This window comes from Diadema antillarum, unplaced genomic scaffold, assembly GCF_040938485.1.
Source record: "Diadema antillarum isolate AM-2024a unplaced genomic scaffold, OU_Dant_1.0 seq00001274_RagTag, whole genome shotgun sequence".
Classification (NCBI taxonomy): domain Eukaryota; kingdom Metazoa; phylum Echinodermata; class Echinoidea; order Diadematoida; family Diadematidae; genus Diadema; species Diadema antillarum.
This window is the reverse complement of record NW_027272055.1, coordinates 141,760-157,062: the sequence shown is the minus strand read 5'-3', so window position 1 is coordinate 157,062 and position 15,303 is coordinate 141,760. Positions and strand designations below refer to the sequence as shown.

Genomic DNA, 15,303 nt, shown 5'->3' with positions numbered 1-15,303 from the left:
GGTTAAAATGAAATTTCATTATAACCAAAATCTTGTTACAACGAAGGAAAAAATCAAGTTTGATAAGCATAATCTTAAGTCTATGATGTAAAATTTCATTTGGTTATGTTGAAATTTCCATATTATATGGAGGGGGGGGGGGGGGGGAACCTGCTGGTCCCAAGGACTTCATTTTAACAGGAGTCGCCTGTATCAGCAATACCTTGTTTGTAAAGCTCTCCAGTTTCCCAAACTTAGACTCTCTACATTGTCGATTCTCAACTACCTGTGTAATAATACTTGTATTTTCACTAGACCAGTTCTATGAGTGTGGGGAGGACATGATTCACGTTTAAAACTGGACTTTACAATACTGATTGGATTTCTGCACATATAATACTTAACTTTTCTGGGACAAATGTTGGGCTACAATTGTACAACTGACTATTTGACAAAAAGTACATCTGACTGGCGATCATGGAACTTACTGTGAAGCTTTGAACAGGTTAAAAAAGAGGAGATGGAGAGTCAACATTAAAGTTAATATTTCATGCAGTGAAATGTCAAATAACTTTGTACATAGTAGCAAATAATTCTCCATTTCATTACAGGAGTAGCAAGGAGATTGCATATCATAGTTGGCAGAGTAAAAAGTACACATCACCAGGAGAGTTTTTTCCCTCCTTCTCTTTGGTTTCTTTCAGAGTCTGTCTATCTTCGTGACAGTCCGTCTGTCTTGTGTGTCTGTCTCCTTCTCCTAGAGTCTATTTCTCTCTCACGAACTTTCTGCATGCCACCATGCCAGGGCTGCGATTAAATCGCCACAAGACACTTTGTGTTGTTGAGTTTGGAGGGGCAGTATCTATGAAACAGCCATTATGAGTGCCATCATGAATGGGGGCAGGACGAAGTTGTCGATCTGAGCTGTGAACGCCTCCAGGAGCGAGGTGAGAGTGATTGCCCAAGTCAGGGGCAGCCAGGCACTGCTGAACGACGGCTCCAGCCCTAGGACGGCCGACAGCAGGATGCAGGCCACCAGCTGGGACGCTATGGCTGCCAGCGTTCCCTCCACTGTCTTCCGGGAGCCTTTAAAGAGTGGAGCAAAAGAATACAAAGTGATTTGAATTCAGGCCTGCCAACATTGACAAATCAAAATTGGGGAGATTTTTGTGTGTTGCATCTCAATAACCAATGACAATTCAAAAATCAAGAAGGCTGTTTATTTATTTTTGTTTTATCAGGACACAAAGTTATAGTTCATTTGCAGGGAGCCTTGTGTAGAATCGGGGAGAAAAGACAGCTCTGTGTTTTTCAAGAAAGTATACATCTGAAAGATTTCTAGACTAAAAAATAGTCTGACAAAAATACCCAGAACAGCACAGAAAGAGGACAAATAGAGTGTGGGAGGGACTTGGACGAGTCAGGTTTGACTCTTAAAGCTGAAGAGGATAATCAAACATGGGCTTCCTCCAGAACTTCCAGGTGAGTGAGAGAAGGAGGGAAATTTTCACAGTATTCTCCAATTTGGGAGTTTTATAAAGACATCAGTTAAATACAGAAAGAGAGAGGGTCGGGAGTTGAGGGTCCCTTGGGTAGCAACCCCCCCCCCCCCATTTGGATAATTGGGCCCTGCCCTAGGGCTCAAATACCTTGGACCATTTGGCTCAGGTAAGTTAAAAATACTAATACATGAAATCACAGCAAGTGTCAAATCATTTAGAGAGAACTTACCAGGCCAGTGAATAGTCCCATATGTGGATCCAACCACAGAGGCTGCTGTGTCTCCTATCCCAATGGAGAGTACACCACTATACAGAAAGAGTTTGGACTCTGTGAAAAGGCAAAAACATACAAGCAAACAGTGAAATATGTGAAGAGTTTGTTCGCAAAAACGGATAAGTCCATTTTTGAAGATTTTGAAGTACGGTCTCTGTCATAAAGTACGAAATAATACCTTTTAAATGATATATTGGTCACTACATATAAAGGTACATTTTTGAAGTTATGGTTAAAAGAAGCAAAAATTATATTATTCTCTTTATTTTTCTTGACCTTCAATCGCAAATATCTCCATTTGGCAAATATGGACTTATCAGTTTTTGCGAACAACGTCTTCATATGAATTCTGATAAGACAATATACACTGAAACACCAACATAACTACAGAGTAGGTTGCCTAGATTGTCGATATTACCTTACTATGATCGGTTAAATATATATATATTCTGATAAGACAATACAGTGAAACACCATAAATAGAGAGTAGGTTGCTGGGATCGCCGATACTACCTTGTTACATCCAATTCCTGGTCATAAATGAATTAAAAAGAAACCAACTAGATACAGTAATGAAAAATCAGGACTGCACTTTATGATATAGTTTCCCTGGAATCTACCATTTGGACATTAGTGTCAATATTCTTTCCTACAAATCCCAAACAGTGTTGAATGTATTTATCACTCTATGATAAACTGCTAACTCTATCAAACACAACATACAGTTAGGCCAATCTTTCTTTCTTCGGCCCTCTTTCATATATTTTCCTTTTATGTATGAGGTGATATTGCACTATTTGAGACAAATTCCTTGTAACAATATACTGATATCTAAGAAAGCACTCTTTTTTTTTTACATAGTACCCATGGTATACTATTATCTGAATGAGCTTATCAGATTAATGCACATCTGCCAAGCATTTGTAGGTACATCCACTATACTCATAAAATTATTCAAAGAGCTGCTCTAGATAGTATACAACATGTATGTCAAATATACAAGTTATGAAATAGCCATCATAATGGGACAAGTAAACTGATATAAAAACATTCTATTCATAGACACGTAAGTAGAACCCTTTCACATAATAGTTGTTCATGCAACTTCTTAACTTCATTCCCACCCCCCCCCCCAAAAAAAAAAAAAAATTCCTAAGTATCTGTAACTCAAGAGAATTCACAGAATCATATGTGCAGAATGAGAGAGAGTGCAAAAAGAAGCAAGCCTTGAACTTACCAAAGAGAACTAAAGTGGTATCGTTGCAGTAGTTGATGGGCTGATACAGGCCATATAAGAGGCAGAGGGGTGTAAGGATCGCCACGCCCGAGTCCTGGTCGTCGGTGAAAGGCGACAGGGCATCGTGAATGAGTTCCCCAAAGGGCTGGATGCGGAATATTCGGAGGTACTGCAGAAGAGGACAGAGAGGAGAAGTCAAGAAAATAACACCATCAGTGGTGCATGCTTCCCTTTTGAGTTATTTCACTGTTCTTTTCACAGTTAGTTAATGGTATATATTTCAATGGTATAATCATGATGGTTTATATTTCAATGGTATATCATAATGGTATACATTTCAATGGTATAATCATGATGGTATATATTTCAATGGTATATCATAATGGTATATATTTTAATTGTATATCATATGGTATATATTTTAATTGTATATCACAATGGTACATATTTCAATGGTATATCATAATGGTATATTTCAATATATTTTCTTTGTTTCACCTCCTCAAAAAGAGTAAGAGAGGAACATGATGAGACTCATGTCTGATCATGTACAGCATTTGCAAGACCATGAGATGCTGCTAAATTCACTTTACAATAATCTCGGAAAATATACCATTCTCTTTATTGAAACAACATAACCTAGGAAAATATAATTCACTGTTATATTAATGACAGGAATATCTAATCTAATTAATAAGTTAATCAGCACATAAGTAAAAAATGTTTGTGCTTATTATAGCTACAAACAAATATTAGTATTAATTGGTGTTTTCATATTTCAGTGTTTAGTTTTGGGCTTAAAGACAATATAAATCAATCAAGAATATGCATTATCACCAATTCAGAACATGATTAAGTCATTTTCACTCGATTTATTATCTCTGAAAGCAGTACTGGGACTTAGGGAATTCACTGATCAAGTTACAAGTGAACTTTCTTACAGATATTGTCATTTTGTCTTGCCACTTCACGCACTTGCACATACATTGTAGCACAGGGCCATCATAAGAACCTGACCACTAGCGATGGAATTGTAACATCTATATGCGATGGGGAGAATCATATCTGTATATCAAATGTAAAGCTAACAATGACTGATAATCATCAAAGCGCATGTAATTATAAAATACATGCAAAGAATGAATATAAACAGAAAACCAGAGGAATCAAAACACTGGGCAGCCATTTCTCACCTCCCCCAAGATAAAGAGACATGTGAGACCCGTGGCAGCGAGCAGCAAGAGATGGAGATCCAGATACAGTCCGGGGATGAAGACCGCCACGGCCAGCACGTGGAAGCTCTTCCGGATCTGGGTGGACGACGTCTGGTTGAACATGACCACTCCAATGCCGATAGTCATCAAGATTATCCAGATATTAATCAGGATTAACTGAATGATAAATCAGAAAACACATGTTTGCATGTTTGTATGTATGTTTAAGTACAAACTGTAGGCCTACACAGTCATACAACTGCTGTATATGCCACATATTTGATTTGATTTGATTTGATTTGATTTTTTTTTGGGGGGGGGGCGGGGGTAAATTCTGCAAAATTTGTGAGTCTGGTGCTATTCGTACATATAAAAATGTGAAAATATTGATTCTCGTTCAGACATGAATGTGACATGCATGCATACATTTTTGTGCAATTTAGCAACTCACAAATATGGGAAGTCCCAATTCGCTAGATATATGGCATATACAGTATATTTAAAGACAAAAGCTATTGATCTCTCTCATTGTGTTCATAAAAATATTGTATTTGTTAATACATCTCTTGGGAAATAAACACTTTATTCACTTTATTTTCTGTCTTATTCAGGGATGCAAACATTGTAATGAGCACTGAAGTATTCTGAGGGCTGATGAAAAGGTGTATTTTTTAGTGGAAAGACAGTATTTTTACCTTTGCTGCAAAAGACATGACTGATTGTGTAGAAGTACAATTTTGGATAAATAGTATTTTCCATGAAGATACACTATTTCTGGCAAAAAAAAAAATACACATCATACCACACAGTACTGCAAAAGGAAAAAAAGGTAACAGTTGGCATCTCTACACAATGCAAGTGGAGTTTATCCATAACTGCAGCATTTCATAAGCAACACAGGCTATTGGCAATGATAATAAAATAAACAACACATACAGCATGTTAACAACTCATGAAGAAAGAAATGTCACAGACTGCATCTTACCCTCTTTCTGGAGGCCAGGATGAAATCAAGTAACCATAGCATCGGGTTCTCCCTGATCATCAGGTAAATCCTGGGCAGTTCAAACAAGAGAACCTCTGCAGCCACACCGCAGTAGAAATACATGCTCCATTTCCAGCTTTTCCTCTTGGCTGTGCTAGAAGACAGACAAATGCTGGACAATCACATGGCTGAAAAACTTACTAAGGCATAATGCAGGAACAAACACTGTCTATGAAATAATTATACAGGCGCACATAAAGCATCTATGACGTACATCACTATTCCTGTGTTTCAAATCAGACTCACCTATTCAGATGCCAAATGTGGCAATTTATTGGTCACGCACTAGGGTAACAGCTTTTGAGATGTACTTTTCATAATCACAGACATACACATACATATCATAACATAGCTTTAAAAGCATGTTCACAGTGTTAATCTATTTGTGATTTAACAAATTTAAGGCAACTTTTATTTTTCATATACATGTAAAATATCCTAACTTGAGAAAGATACAGGAACTTGTTTTTCCAATGTGACTTTGTTTGGTTAACCCATTCAGTATATAATTCAAATTTTGGCCTTCTTCAGGTCATACATATTACATTTACTTTGATTGCAGAATGCCGAATCATCAAAGGCTACTCAATCATTAAAATCTATGACTCAAATTGAGAACACGTTTTAAAATGTTATTGCATTTCTCTCAAATTAGCAAATTTGGGTATCTTTTTGTTTTTCATTTTGTTCAGATTTTAGTGCATTCGACAATTTCCATTTAATCTTTCTCCAATGTAGAATACACAGTAGAATTCAGTGTTGCTAGGGTTATCGGTAACAAATCAGCCAGGGATTCAGTGATTTAATCTCTTTGTGTAAAATCCTCCTACCTTCTGTCAATGCTTCCACTCTCATATGCCGCCTTGATTTCATACAGTTTGTAGAGAACGGGTTTTAACAGGATCCCAATGTGGATACAGGCAGTTATGCCAACCTGAAATGAAATCATTACAGACACTAATTTATTAAAGCATTTCATACCATTCATCTACATTTCCTACCATATGCTCTTACTTTTTATACCTCAAAACATCATGTGAGAAATATATCTTCACAGCCATTCATACACAAATCACATAAGTTGTTTTAGATATACCTATAGGCAAGCTACTGTGATTTTAAGATGTGCAAATCACACCATTAACTCTCACTGTGCTTAGTTCATCAATTAGCACATCCACCGGTATGCTTTGTTTATCTATCACAACAGGGCCCCGTTGCAAGAAAGTTGCAATCAATTGCAATTTTATCTATCACAACAGGGCCCCGTTGCAAGAAAGTTGCAATCAATTGCAAATAATTGCTAATTTTGAAACAACCATTCTGATTGGCTCAGGGTCTGCCCTATTAAGAAGACATGCATGCAACAATGATTTTGATTGGCCAGTGACAATCAGTTGCAAGTTGCGTTTAAACGCAAAGTTTCTAGCAACGGGGCCCAGGTGTCCTGATGATAACTGATATCATTGGTCAAATAACAGTTAACAATTGCATAAACAGAATCACTACACTGTGGATGATTTGTCAATATTCCCTATACTGTAGGTGGAACATATAAATATTGCTCTTTTAGAGGTGTAATATTATAACACTTGACATCCCCATGGGATCATATTTTCCACGAGAGATTATATCTTTCCAAAGCACTTAGCTCTGAGGAAAAATATTGTCAGTTTCAAAGCGAATATATAACTCCAAATGGTCTGTCAAGTGTTATATTTCACTAAACAAGCAATATTTGTTATATCATATGGTCTACAATATATAAATACACATCATTTCATTCCAGTCCATCGGCAGCCAGTCAAATTCTATGATTATATTACTTGATGTAACGTCACTGCAGGCAATACAATTATTCTGATCCTCGTTGGATTTATAGTCACATGATGACCTTGTGACCAATCACTGACCAGCATTGTGTTAACCATTTAATATCATGAGAATGCCCTCCCATGGGAGGAACACATTTGGATAGGTCTTGAGCCCCCAGATCATGTCATAGAACTTATAACCTCTCTGAATGACATTTCAAACTTTAAAGAAGTTACAGTCTGGCATTGTTCCCTCCAACGCCAGTCATTATCAATATGCTGACATGGTTATATAATCTACTCTATTCCCATTATACCATAATTGATTCTAATGGGGCTATCACTTTTAATCACTTGAGTGGCTTTGTATCAAACTTACACTATTGTGGCTAAAAATGTCAATAAAATAGCTGGGAGGCTACAGGCACAAGCATGATCACATACACTGTATTAAAATTTTTGTAGTTAGAAGACAGCCACATTTATGTTACCATAGATAAAGTAAATTACAGTTATTAAAAATTACTTGCTTTCACAGGCATCTTCCACACAAAATTGCCTGCTTCGTCAAAAGAAAAAAACTATTATAATAAATGCCGTGGATGCTTTGCATACCTTTCGAATTAACATTACGTGTCGATTTGGAGAAGGCACAAAGACAGGTTCTGATGACAATTTGGTCAAAGTGGTGAGGAGCTGGGTGAGGAAGAGAGCCTCGCCCGCCGTCATGCTGCCTGGTAGATACGTCAGGAGGGCACTGAAGAACATCAAGGCTGTTAAAACACACAGAAGACAAGAGAAGCAGGGAGAGTTACAATGTATTGCAAGACTGGGTGGACACATTTCCTAAAACTCTTATACACTTGTAGCTGGTCACTTTCCATGTCGACGAACCTCTAACCCTTGTGTTTAAAGCCACATAGTGGAATGTGAATTTTGTGTTTTCACCTGAATCAGAACATTACCATTGTCTATACCTATTTATCTTTATGAAATCTTATTGCAGGATGACGAACTGCATTGTTTAGGAAATTCCTCATCATCATAGTTTTACTTGTTTACCAATGAAGAAATCTTTTTTTGCTGGACTCAAATTCCCTTTATATTTTCTCCAAGTCTCTAAACAAATCTGGCACTGGAAGGTAAACATGCTCGCACTGGCTGCAAACTACTCTGGCACATGAACGGTTACACTCTCAAGTTCAGTTTGTTTTGATTTGTGTGACATTCACCAAGTACTGAAATACAGTACAATGATACTTCTCATACATTATAAAGAGGACTTTTCCATGGCAAAATCACAATTTTGCAATATTCCCTGATCTCAAATTGTAGTTTGAACTGTAAGTATTAAAGGTATAAGAAAAACAATTTTATCTTTGTATACACAAAAAGAGCAACTAGGGTGTGATTCATCACACTTTTATGTCAGAGGGTCAGCACAGTGAGAAGTGAGTGAAAGTTACTGCTGGTAACTAATGTATTCAAAGAAGATACATATTATCATCTTTGAGATGAAGGCAGCTATGAAAAGAGTTGTTTGTTCTGAACAAGAACTAGCTAGCCCCTTCCAAATTTGTCAATAGATTATTTGATGGGCATGAAGCAAAAATCTATAGAGTGAGGTTTCTCTTCAGAGATTTACATTTTGTACCTCGACCTAACCCTAACCCTAGTCGTCATTCACATGCTATAAACCTGTATACAGAATCAAGATGTGATGTCACAGCCATTCATCGCCATGGAAACTAGTTCTAAACAACCTCACCTGGCCCTGTCTTGGAACACTATTGTGGCTATCATAACCATGCTTGCACCTGGTTCCTACCCAAGCTACAGGTATAACAAAAGACTGCAACATCATCACTTTGGTACTCTATAACTTGAGTCTTAAAGAGCTAGCACAAAAGTCTAGCTGATAGTTGAATTTCAATATGCAATTCAGTGATGAGGGGAAAGTGACAGGAATGTCTCTAAGCATTGAGGGTCATATGCAAACACTCCTTGACCCAGCTCACCCATGTTTGGGGTAAAGATGAACATATCCACCACGTTGTTGACATTGGACGGCATGCCCTGAAGGATGCTGCGGGCAAAGATGAAGGCACCCAGGGCGTAGATGGTCTGGCCCAGAATGATCCAGGGCTTGCCAAGGACAGGGATGCAGCAGACCAACAGGATGAGGACATTCAGGAACATGAGCTGCACCACGGAGCAGTCCATGGCGTCGCTAAAGCCCTGGCAAGAGTCCTGCTGAAGCCCAAGCAGTACCAGCATAAAGAGCTGTGATCCCAGCACCACGCCACTGTTTGTGTTCTTCCTGACGTTGAAGGGATAATGACGTTGAGTGAAGCTTAAATCATCTTGCAGTAACAGTGTTGTCGTAAGTGATCAAACCTGTGCGATATTCTATCATAGCACATCTAACTTTTCTTTTCCTACCTCAGTATCTACATCACATTTCTTCATGCATGACTCTACGACATTCCTTGGAAAACATTAATTAATCTAAATGAAAAAAAAAGAAGTTTCATAGTCTAAGATAATTCATGGAACTAATTATATAAACAAGGAATTGGCTGTGAATCTTGCCAGAACAGCAGGGTGCATTAATATGATATGCTTTGTGTACCATGTAACAAATGTAGAATGACCTCAAAAGGGAAAGATTTTCTGGTGTCTAAACACTTCATATCACACATGTCAGCCTTCTATTCCTGACAACAGGATGCTGCTAATGCTGCTGGGTCAGAATTGACCTCAAAAGTAGCAAGCCAAGGTAGCATGTAGAGAATACCACATTCCATCTGATATGACATGTGCACACAGATTTATAAATCACACATCCTACATGTACTTGAAAGAATAGAAAGTTGAAAAATAAAAGAAAATAATGTGAGGAGGAAAAGGAAGAAAGACGGTTCTAGAGGAATGAAAATAAAAAGAAATTGCACCTGTATGTCCATCCTGCAATGGCTGCAAGATGCTCTGGCTGTCTGGTGAACTGCACAAATACTGCTACAAAATAGACTGCAACAGGAAAAACAAACAAGCATGCAATAAATATGATCTGGAGAGTGAATAATTTTCAAAACTTCAAATCATTTCAGTGTCCGAGGCAAGCCCTTTAAAACAAATCAGTTGCATCTTCATGTACCGACAAACTTGGTTTCTCCTCACGACTTTGTTTTCTATCTTTTCATGATTTTACAGTTACTCATCATTCACACTCAGCAAAAGGCAGTCAAAAAGAAAAAAATGAGAGAGAGAGAGAGAGAGAGAGAGAATTTTAGCACTCTAAAGTACAGATGAAGAAATACATTGTACATCAGCGACACAAAAGGATATCTACTCACCAACAATAATACTCAGTTTGCTTGCTGACATGGGGCCTGCAAGTGTGACAGTCAGCACTCCGAGACCAACGACAGCTGCCTCTAGTACCTCTGAGAGAGTCACATCAGGAACCACCGTCTCTGTGTGTTTCTTGGCCATGGCTCACAGAACTTGTGTGGACAGATGCTTATAAATTTTGATGTTGGTTCATCAACTCTATCACATTCTGATGTAAGTTAATCTGTTGATAAAAATAGAAAGTGTGTTTTATATATATACTTGTATATTCACATAATCTTTCAGGAATAGTGGAGATATTCTTAATTCTCATACAGCAAAAATAGCTACTGCTAATGGTTATTTCTGTAATTAAGTGTGTGCAGTCTTTAACATGTATTGTTATCCCTGGTACACATTTTCACATTCCTTCTGTCTAAGGCTGCGCTTATCATCTTTCCCCTGTTTAAACGGCTTTCAAAAGCTGTTTCCAAAGCCCTTTCCAAAGCCGTTTCCAAAGCCCTTTAGAAACAGCTTCCAAAATAGTTGCATTTATCAACTCTTCACGAACACGATAACTGGCCTGTCACTGCACAGCTGAATTGCGCAATTCGACCCGAGGAGAAGAGGTCATATAAGGCGTGCATGGTTCGTAACTGCAGGACAAAGCTGTTTCAAAACAGCTTTGCGTTTATCTCGCTTCAAAAGGCTTCTAGAAACAGGTTTCTGGAAACCTGTTTAGGAAACCTGTTTCGGGAAGCACAAATTTGCGGCTTTCGAAAAGGCTTTCCGAAGAGGCTTTCAAAACAGCTTTGCGTTTATCATCTCGTAAAAATTCCCTGAAAGCTGTTTTGAAAACCTGTTTCTGCCGAGAAAAAGAGTTGACAAACGCACCCATAAGGAGATGTAACAAGAGATCGGATGGACAATCATTTAGAATGGATCTAAGTCAAATTACCTGAACAAACTGTTCTACCTCTAAATAATAATGAAAGTTGTGGAATGATTGAATGCATGTTGCTTTAATACCAGCCCTTAAGAACAGAAGCATTTTATATACTAGAGGAAGAAGCCCTTATCAGTCTTTTTATCCACCAAACATATCTCGAGTACTACTAAACACCTCCTGAGTCCCATATTTTTAAGAAGCTGAAGAAAGACTCAAGAAACTCTATTTTGCTACATTATAGAAGATAGACACAGAAGGGCAGACTTATTTCAAGTTTACAGAAAACTTTACCAACATAGACAAAATCAACAATAGATCTGTTGCCGTGTTGTGTTAGAAATCTTCCAGCTTGCTAGACAGAGGACACTCAATCAAAATTCAGAAACAACATATACCGGTATATGAGAGTTGATGTCAGAAAGTACTCGTTTAGCCAATGATCATCCAAGATTGGAATAATCTCCCTCCTATTATGCAACATCTCTCAACAACTTAGAAACAGAAAAACAGTCATTTTGGGGCTTGGCAAGGCCAAGGGTCAGTAAACCCCCGCCTAACCCTGGCCTTGCCACACTAAATTAGTCTACTTTGCCCATCCATCTTTACGGAAGTGTACAAAAGTCTTTGGTACACTACCACAAGATGGAAGTGCAACGCTTCAGTAAGTTCAGTAATGCAAGTTCAGTAAGTCGTAACACCACCTCGACCTCTCTACCAATGATAATGGTTATATAGGCTATTCCCTGCATCGAAATTGAGTGAGAATTTACTGCCACATTCAAACTGCCTTAACACTAACAGTAAAATACATTTTATTTTAGATATTTCTTATCAAGTGGCCGTTGACGTTGTATTAAATACTGAATGAAGTCTGTATCTTTGACTTTGCAATGTAAAATTGCCAAAATCATATATTGATGTCTAGAAAACTTCAACATTTGTATCTATTAAGCGTAAACGGTATTGTGCCCTACAGCCCAGCTCCGTCGCGTCGTGTAGTCGTGTGACGTGGTACTGCAGTGTACTGCACACGTCTGTAGCTGTTCAAGCTGACTGTAAACTGTACCATGCAAGCGCATAATTCAATACCTGGGACTAATATAGTGAAGTATAAATAATCTGCCGAACGACCCAGATAGGCTCGCTCGGCAGTTAAATCTGACATTTACTTGTTCGATCACACAGTATGTAGTTTACTGTCGACAGCCATAATCACACACCAAAGTGTTCTATATGCACCATTACAGAAGTACGACACTGTGATAGTAAACAGTCCTACTTACTTCTCTCTGCCAACACCTCCACGTCGGTATCACCAACACTGCACTGCGCTGTGTTGTACATCATAAGTGGGCCATAAGCCAGGGAGCGAGAGAAAAAGCGAGGGATCAGAGAGATTGCGAAATACATACCGACACGTGTTCGGTTGCTGGCCAGCGCCAGCGCTCTTGCCACTACACCAAAACTAGGAACTAATGCGATCAGAGACTGTGGTCATTCAAGTTACAAAGTTCAGTGGCGGATCCGGGTGGGGGGGGGGGGGGGGGGAGGTTGGGAGCGCACCAGACGCGCCCCCTTTTTTGTAATATAAAACAAATAAAATGAAAAAAAAAGGGGGCGTACATCCCCATTTAATAATATTTTGTAAAGGCCCCACCCCTAATTTGCAGAATTCCTGGATCCGCCCCTAAAAGTTCGATGCGCTATGATCAGAAAGCCTAGCTGAGAAAAATAGCAACCCAGCAACAAAACAAAGAAAGGGGGCGCTACTGGGAACATGAAACAGCTACTATTATTTTTTATTTTCAGATATAAGGTGCTGCATGAGCAATAACATAACATAAAAAGCAGAATTAAAGCAGAATTAAAGCAGAATGTTAACTTTTGTTTTAGTTTCCTTACATTTTTTTTTTAATCCTTTACTTTTTCTATTTCCTTTGCTCTTCCTTCCCCTTCTTTGCTAAAGCTTCATCATGGAGTATAACTAAAGTAACTTTCTAACTGTTCTATCCAAGCAGCAACAATTTGGGAGGGGGAGAGGGAGAGGGAAGTAGCATTTGAATAATATTACCCCCCCCCCCCCACAGCCTTTGCAATTCCAACCTAAGTCCAAATGTAATATGGATTCAGTGAAAGCAGGAATATTAGTGGAATACATCAATGAAAGTTTGAGGAACATCAAGCAATTACGCACCCTAATTGATTCAAAGTATATGAAGTCTTAATGTTTTGTGATGCTGTGATTGCTGGATGAGACTGGACTTCAGGACATAAATTGCCAATAAATCAAAACAACAATAATAACAGTCATCATGGACAGCAATTATACAGAAATTATATAAAGAATTTTTTCACCTTTTTACATAATGAAAGAACACCTGACTTACCTCTTTCAGAAACGAGGGGAATATAATATTACCCTTAACCTGTTGAGGACGAGTCCCGAGTATACTCGGGCAGGTGTCTATGGGAAATGCGTGTTGTAGCAAAATCAAACTGTTCTCAACGGGAAAAGACAAGTCACCTTCTATATATGTGTGGATTAATTATGAGTAAATGCAGGAATATTATTAGTAGAACACATCAGTGAAAGTTTGAGGAAAATTGGGCAATTTCAATCAGTGCAAAAGTTATGTTTAGTTTTTTTATTTTTTATTTCAGGCTTCAGTGCCACCATCACTGGATGAGAATACTACAAATTCAGAAATTCATAACTTTTGAAAGGATTGTCTGATTTCCCTCAAACTTTTGCTGATAAATTATGTTCTACTAATATTGCTGCATTCACTCAATCCAAACATATATCAAAGTGAGGGTTTGTCAGTATCAAGTCGATGGAAACAGGGCCGGCGCAGCCGTGGGGGCCGTGGGGGCTCGGGCCCCCACACTTTTTGTGCACCATACAAAGGAATACATAAGGTGTCATTACTTTGGGCCCCCACACTTTTTTCAACCTGGAAGTACGTAAGTGGCACTAAAATAGAAATAGATAGAGATCTTGAAGTATGGCGGCGGTAAGGTTATGTGTTTTCTCTGAAGACCTTTTTTTTATAACACCCGGAAATGGGAGGGGAGAGAATGAGCCGAGGACCTTTTTTTTTTTTTTTTTTGCTTGTTAGCTCATGAAACCCGGAAGTGGGCCCCCACAATTTTGAAAACACTGCGCCGGCCCTGGGAAATGTGTGCTTTCATTTAAAAAGTGAGATGTTTGGGGTTTTTTTTTTTGAATTCTTCATACATGATCTTTCAATTGTTGTCCAAACTATCATGAACTGTATAGTACAGAATCTTCTTATTGCTTTCTTTGTGTGTTTCCTGGGGACTCGGTCTTGGAGAAATTATGACAGTTAGTCATCTTTGTAGAGATCGAGGCATTGATTGATACATTCTAATCAAGCGTCATTACCTCTGAGACACTGTGATTATATTCTAATCATAATAGTAGTGACCATACAACACAAATTTCCAGTACATCTTTACAGTCAAACCTGTCTTTGTGGATACCTACTTTAACAGCCACAAGAAAGTCTTATTGTAAGAAGTTACCTGTACGTGAGAAATAATGGGCACCTAGTTGTCTGCGCTTCAAAAAAGACATTCCTATGTGACAAGCACTTTATGAATATTGTAAATTATATGTATTAGTAGTAGCAATAAGGAATGTGGCAAGTGATCACCAAATCTGTTTCCTCTGAGAAATGTTTCACTGTGTATAACAGCCATGAACTCCAGGTATAGCCCTTCCTATTGAAATACATTTACACATCGTTATTTTTGAAGGTAAAATCTTTTCTCATTTCTGACATACTTGTGAATGACAATTTGTGGTATTTTGTGACCTTTTGCCTCAATGTGCATTGAAAACATGCATGTGATGTCTATTACTGTTACAGATATATGATACATGAAATAAATAATTGCTAACCTGTCTAGAGTGACCACCTATCTGTAAAGGT

The 15,303-nt window shown here is 38.2% G+C and overlaps 1 protein-coding gene across 1 annotated transcript; it reads right to left on the bottom strand.

Annotated features, from left to right (window-relative positions):
- Positions 1-739: 739 nt before the first annotated feature.
- On the bottom strand, positions 740-10,560 carry LOC139745520 (dolichol kinase-like). Its single transcript, XM_071655910.1, has 10 exons — positions 10,422-10,560; positions 10,020-10,095; positions 9,084-9,385; positions 7,681-7,838; positions 6,082-6,185; positions 5,192-5,345; positions 4,186-4,383; positions 2,993-3,161; positions 1,711-1,809; positions 740-1,065 (listed from the first exon to the last, which is right to left on the bottom strand). Exons 1-10 carry the CDS (start codon positions 10,558-10,560, stop codon positions 842-844), a joined length of 1,623 nt encoding a protein of 540 aa, XP_071512011.1. The 3' UTR covers positions 740-841.
- Between the last annotated feature and the right edge of the window lie 4,743 nt (positions 10,561-15,303).

Excerpts from the sequence above, each read along its gene's own strand:
- LOC139745520 (XM_071655910.1), bottom strand. The coding sequence starts at position 10,560 with ATGGCCAAGAAACACACAGAGACGGTGGTTCCTGATGTGACTCTCTCA. Across the intron at positions 7,839-9,083 it reads CATCTTTACCCCAAACATGG|CCTTGATGTTCTTCAGTGCC; the intron begins GTGAGCTGGGTC and ends GTGTTTTAACAG. Across the intron at positions 3,162-4,185 it reads GTCTCTTTATCTTGGGGGAG|TACCTCCGAATATTCCGCAT; the intron begins GTGAGAAATGGC and ends CCTCTTCTGCAG.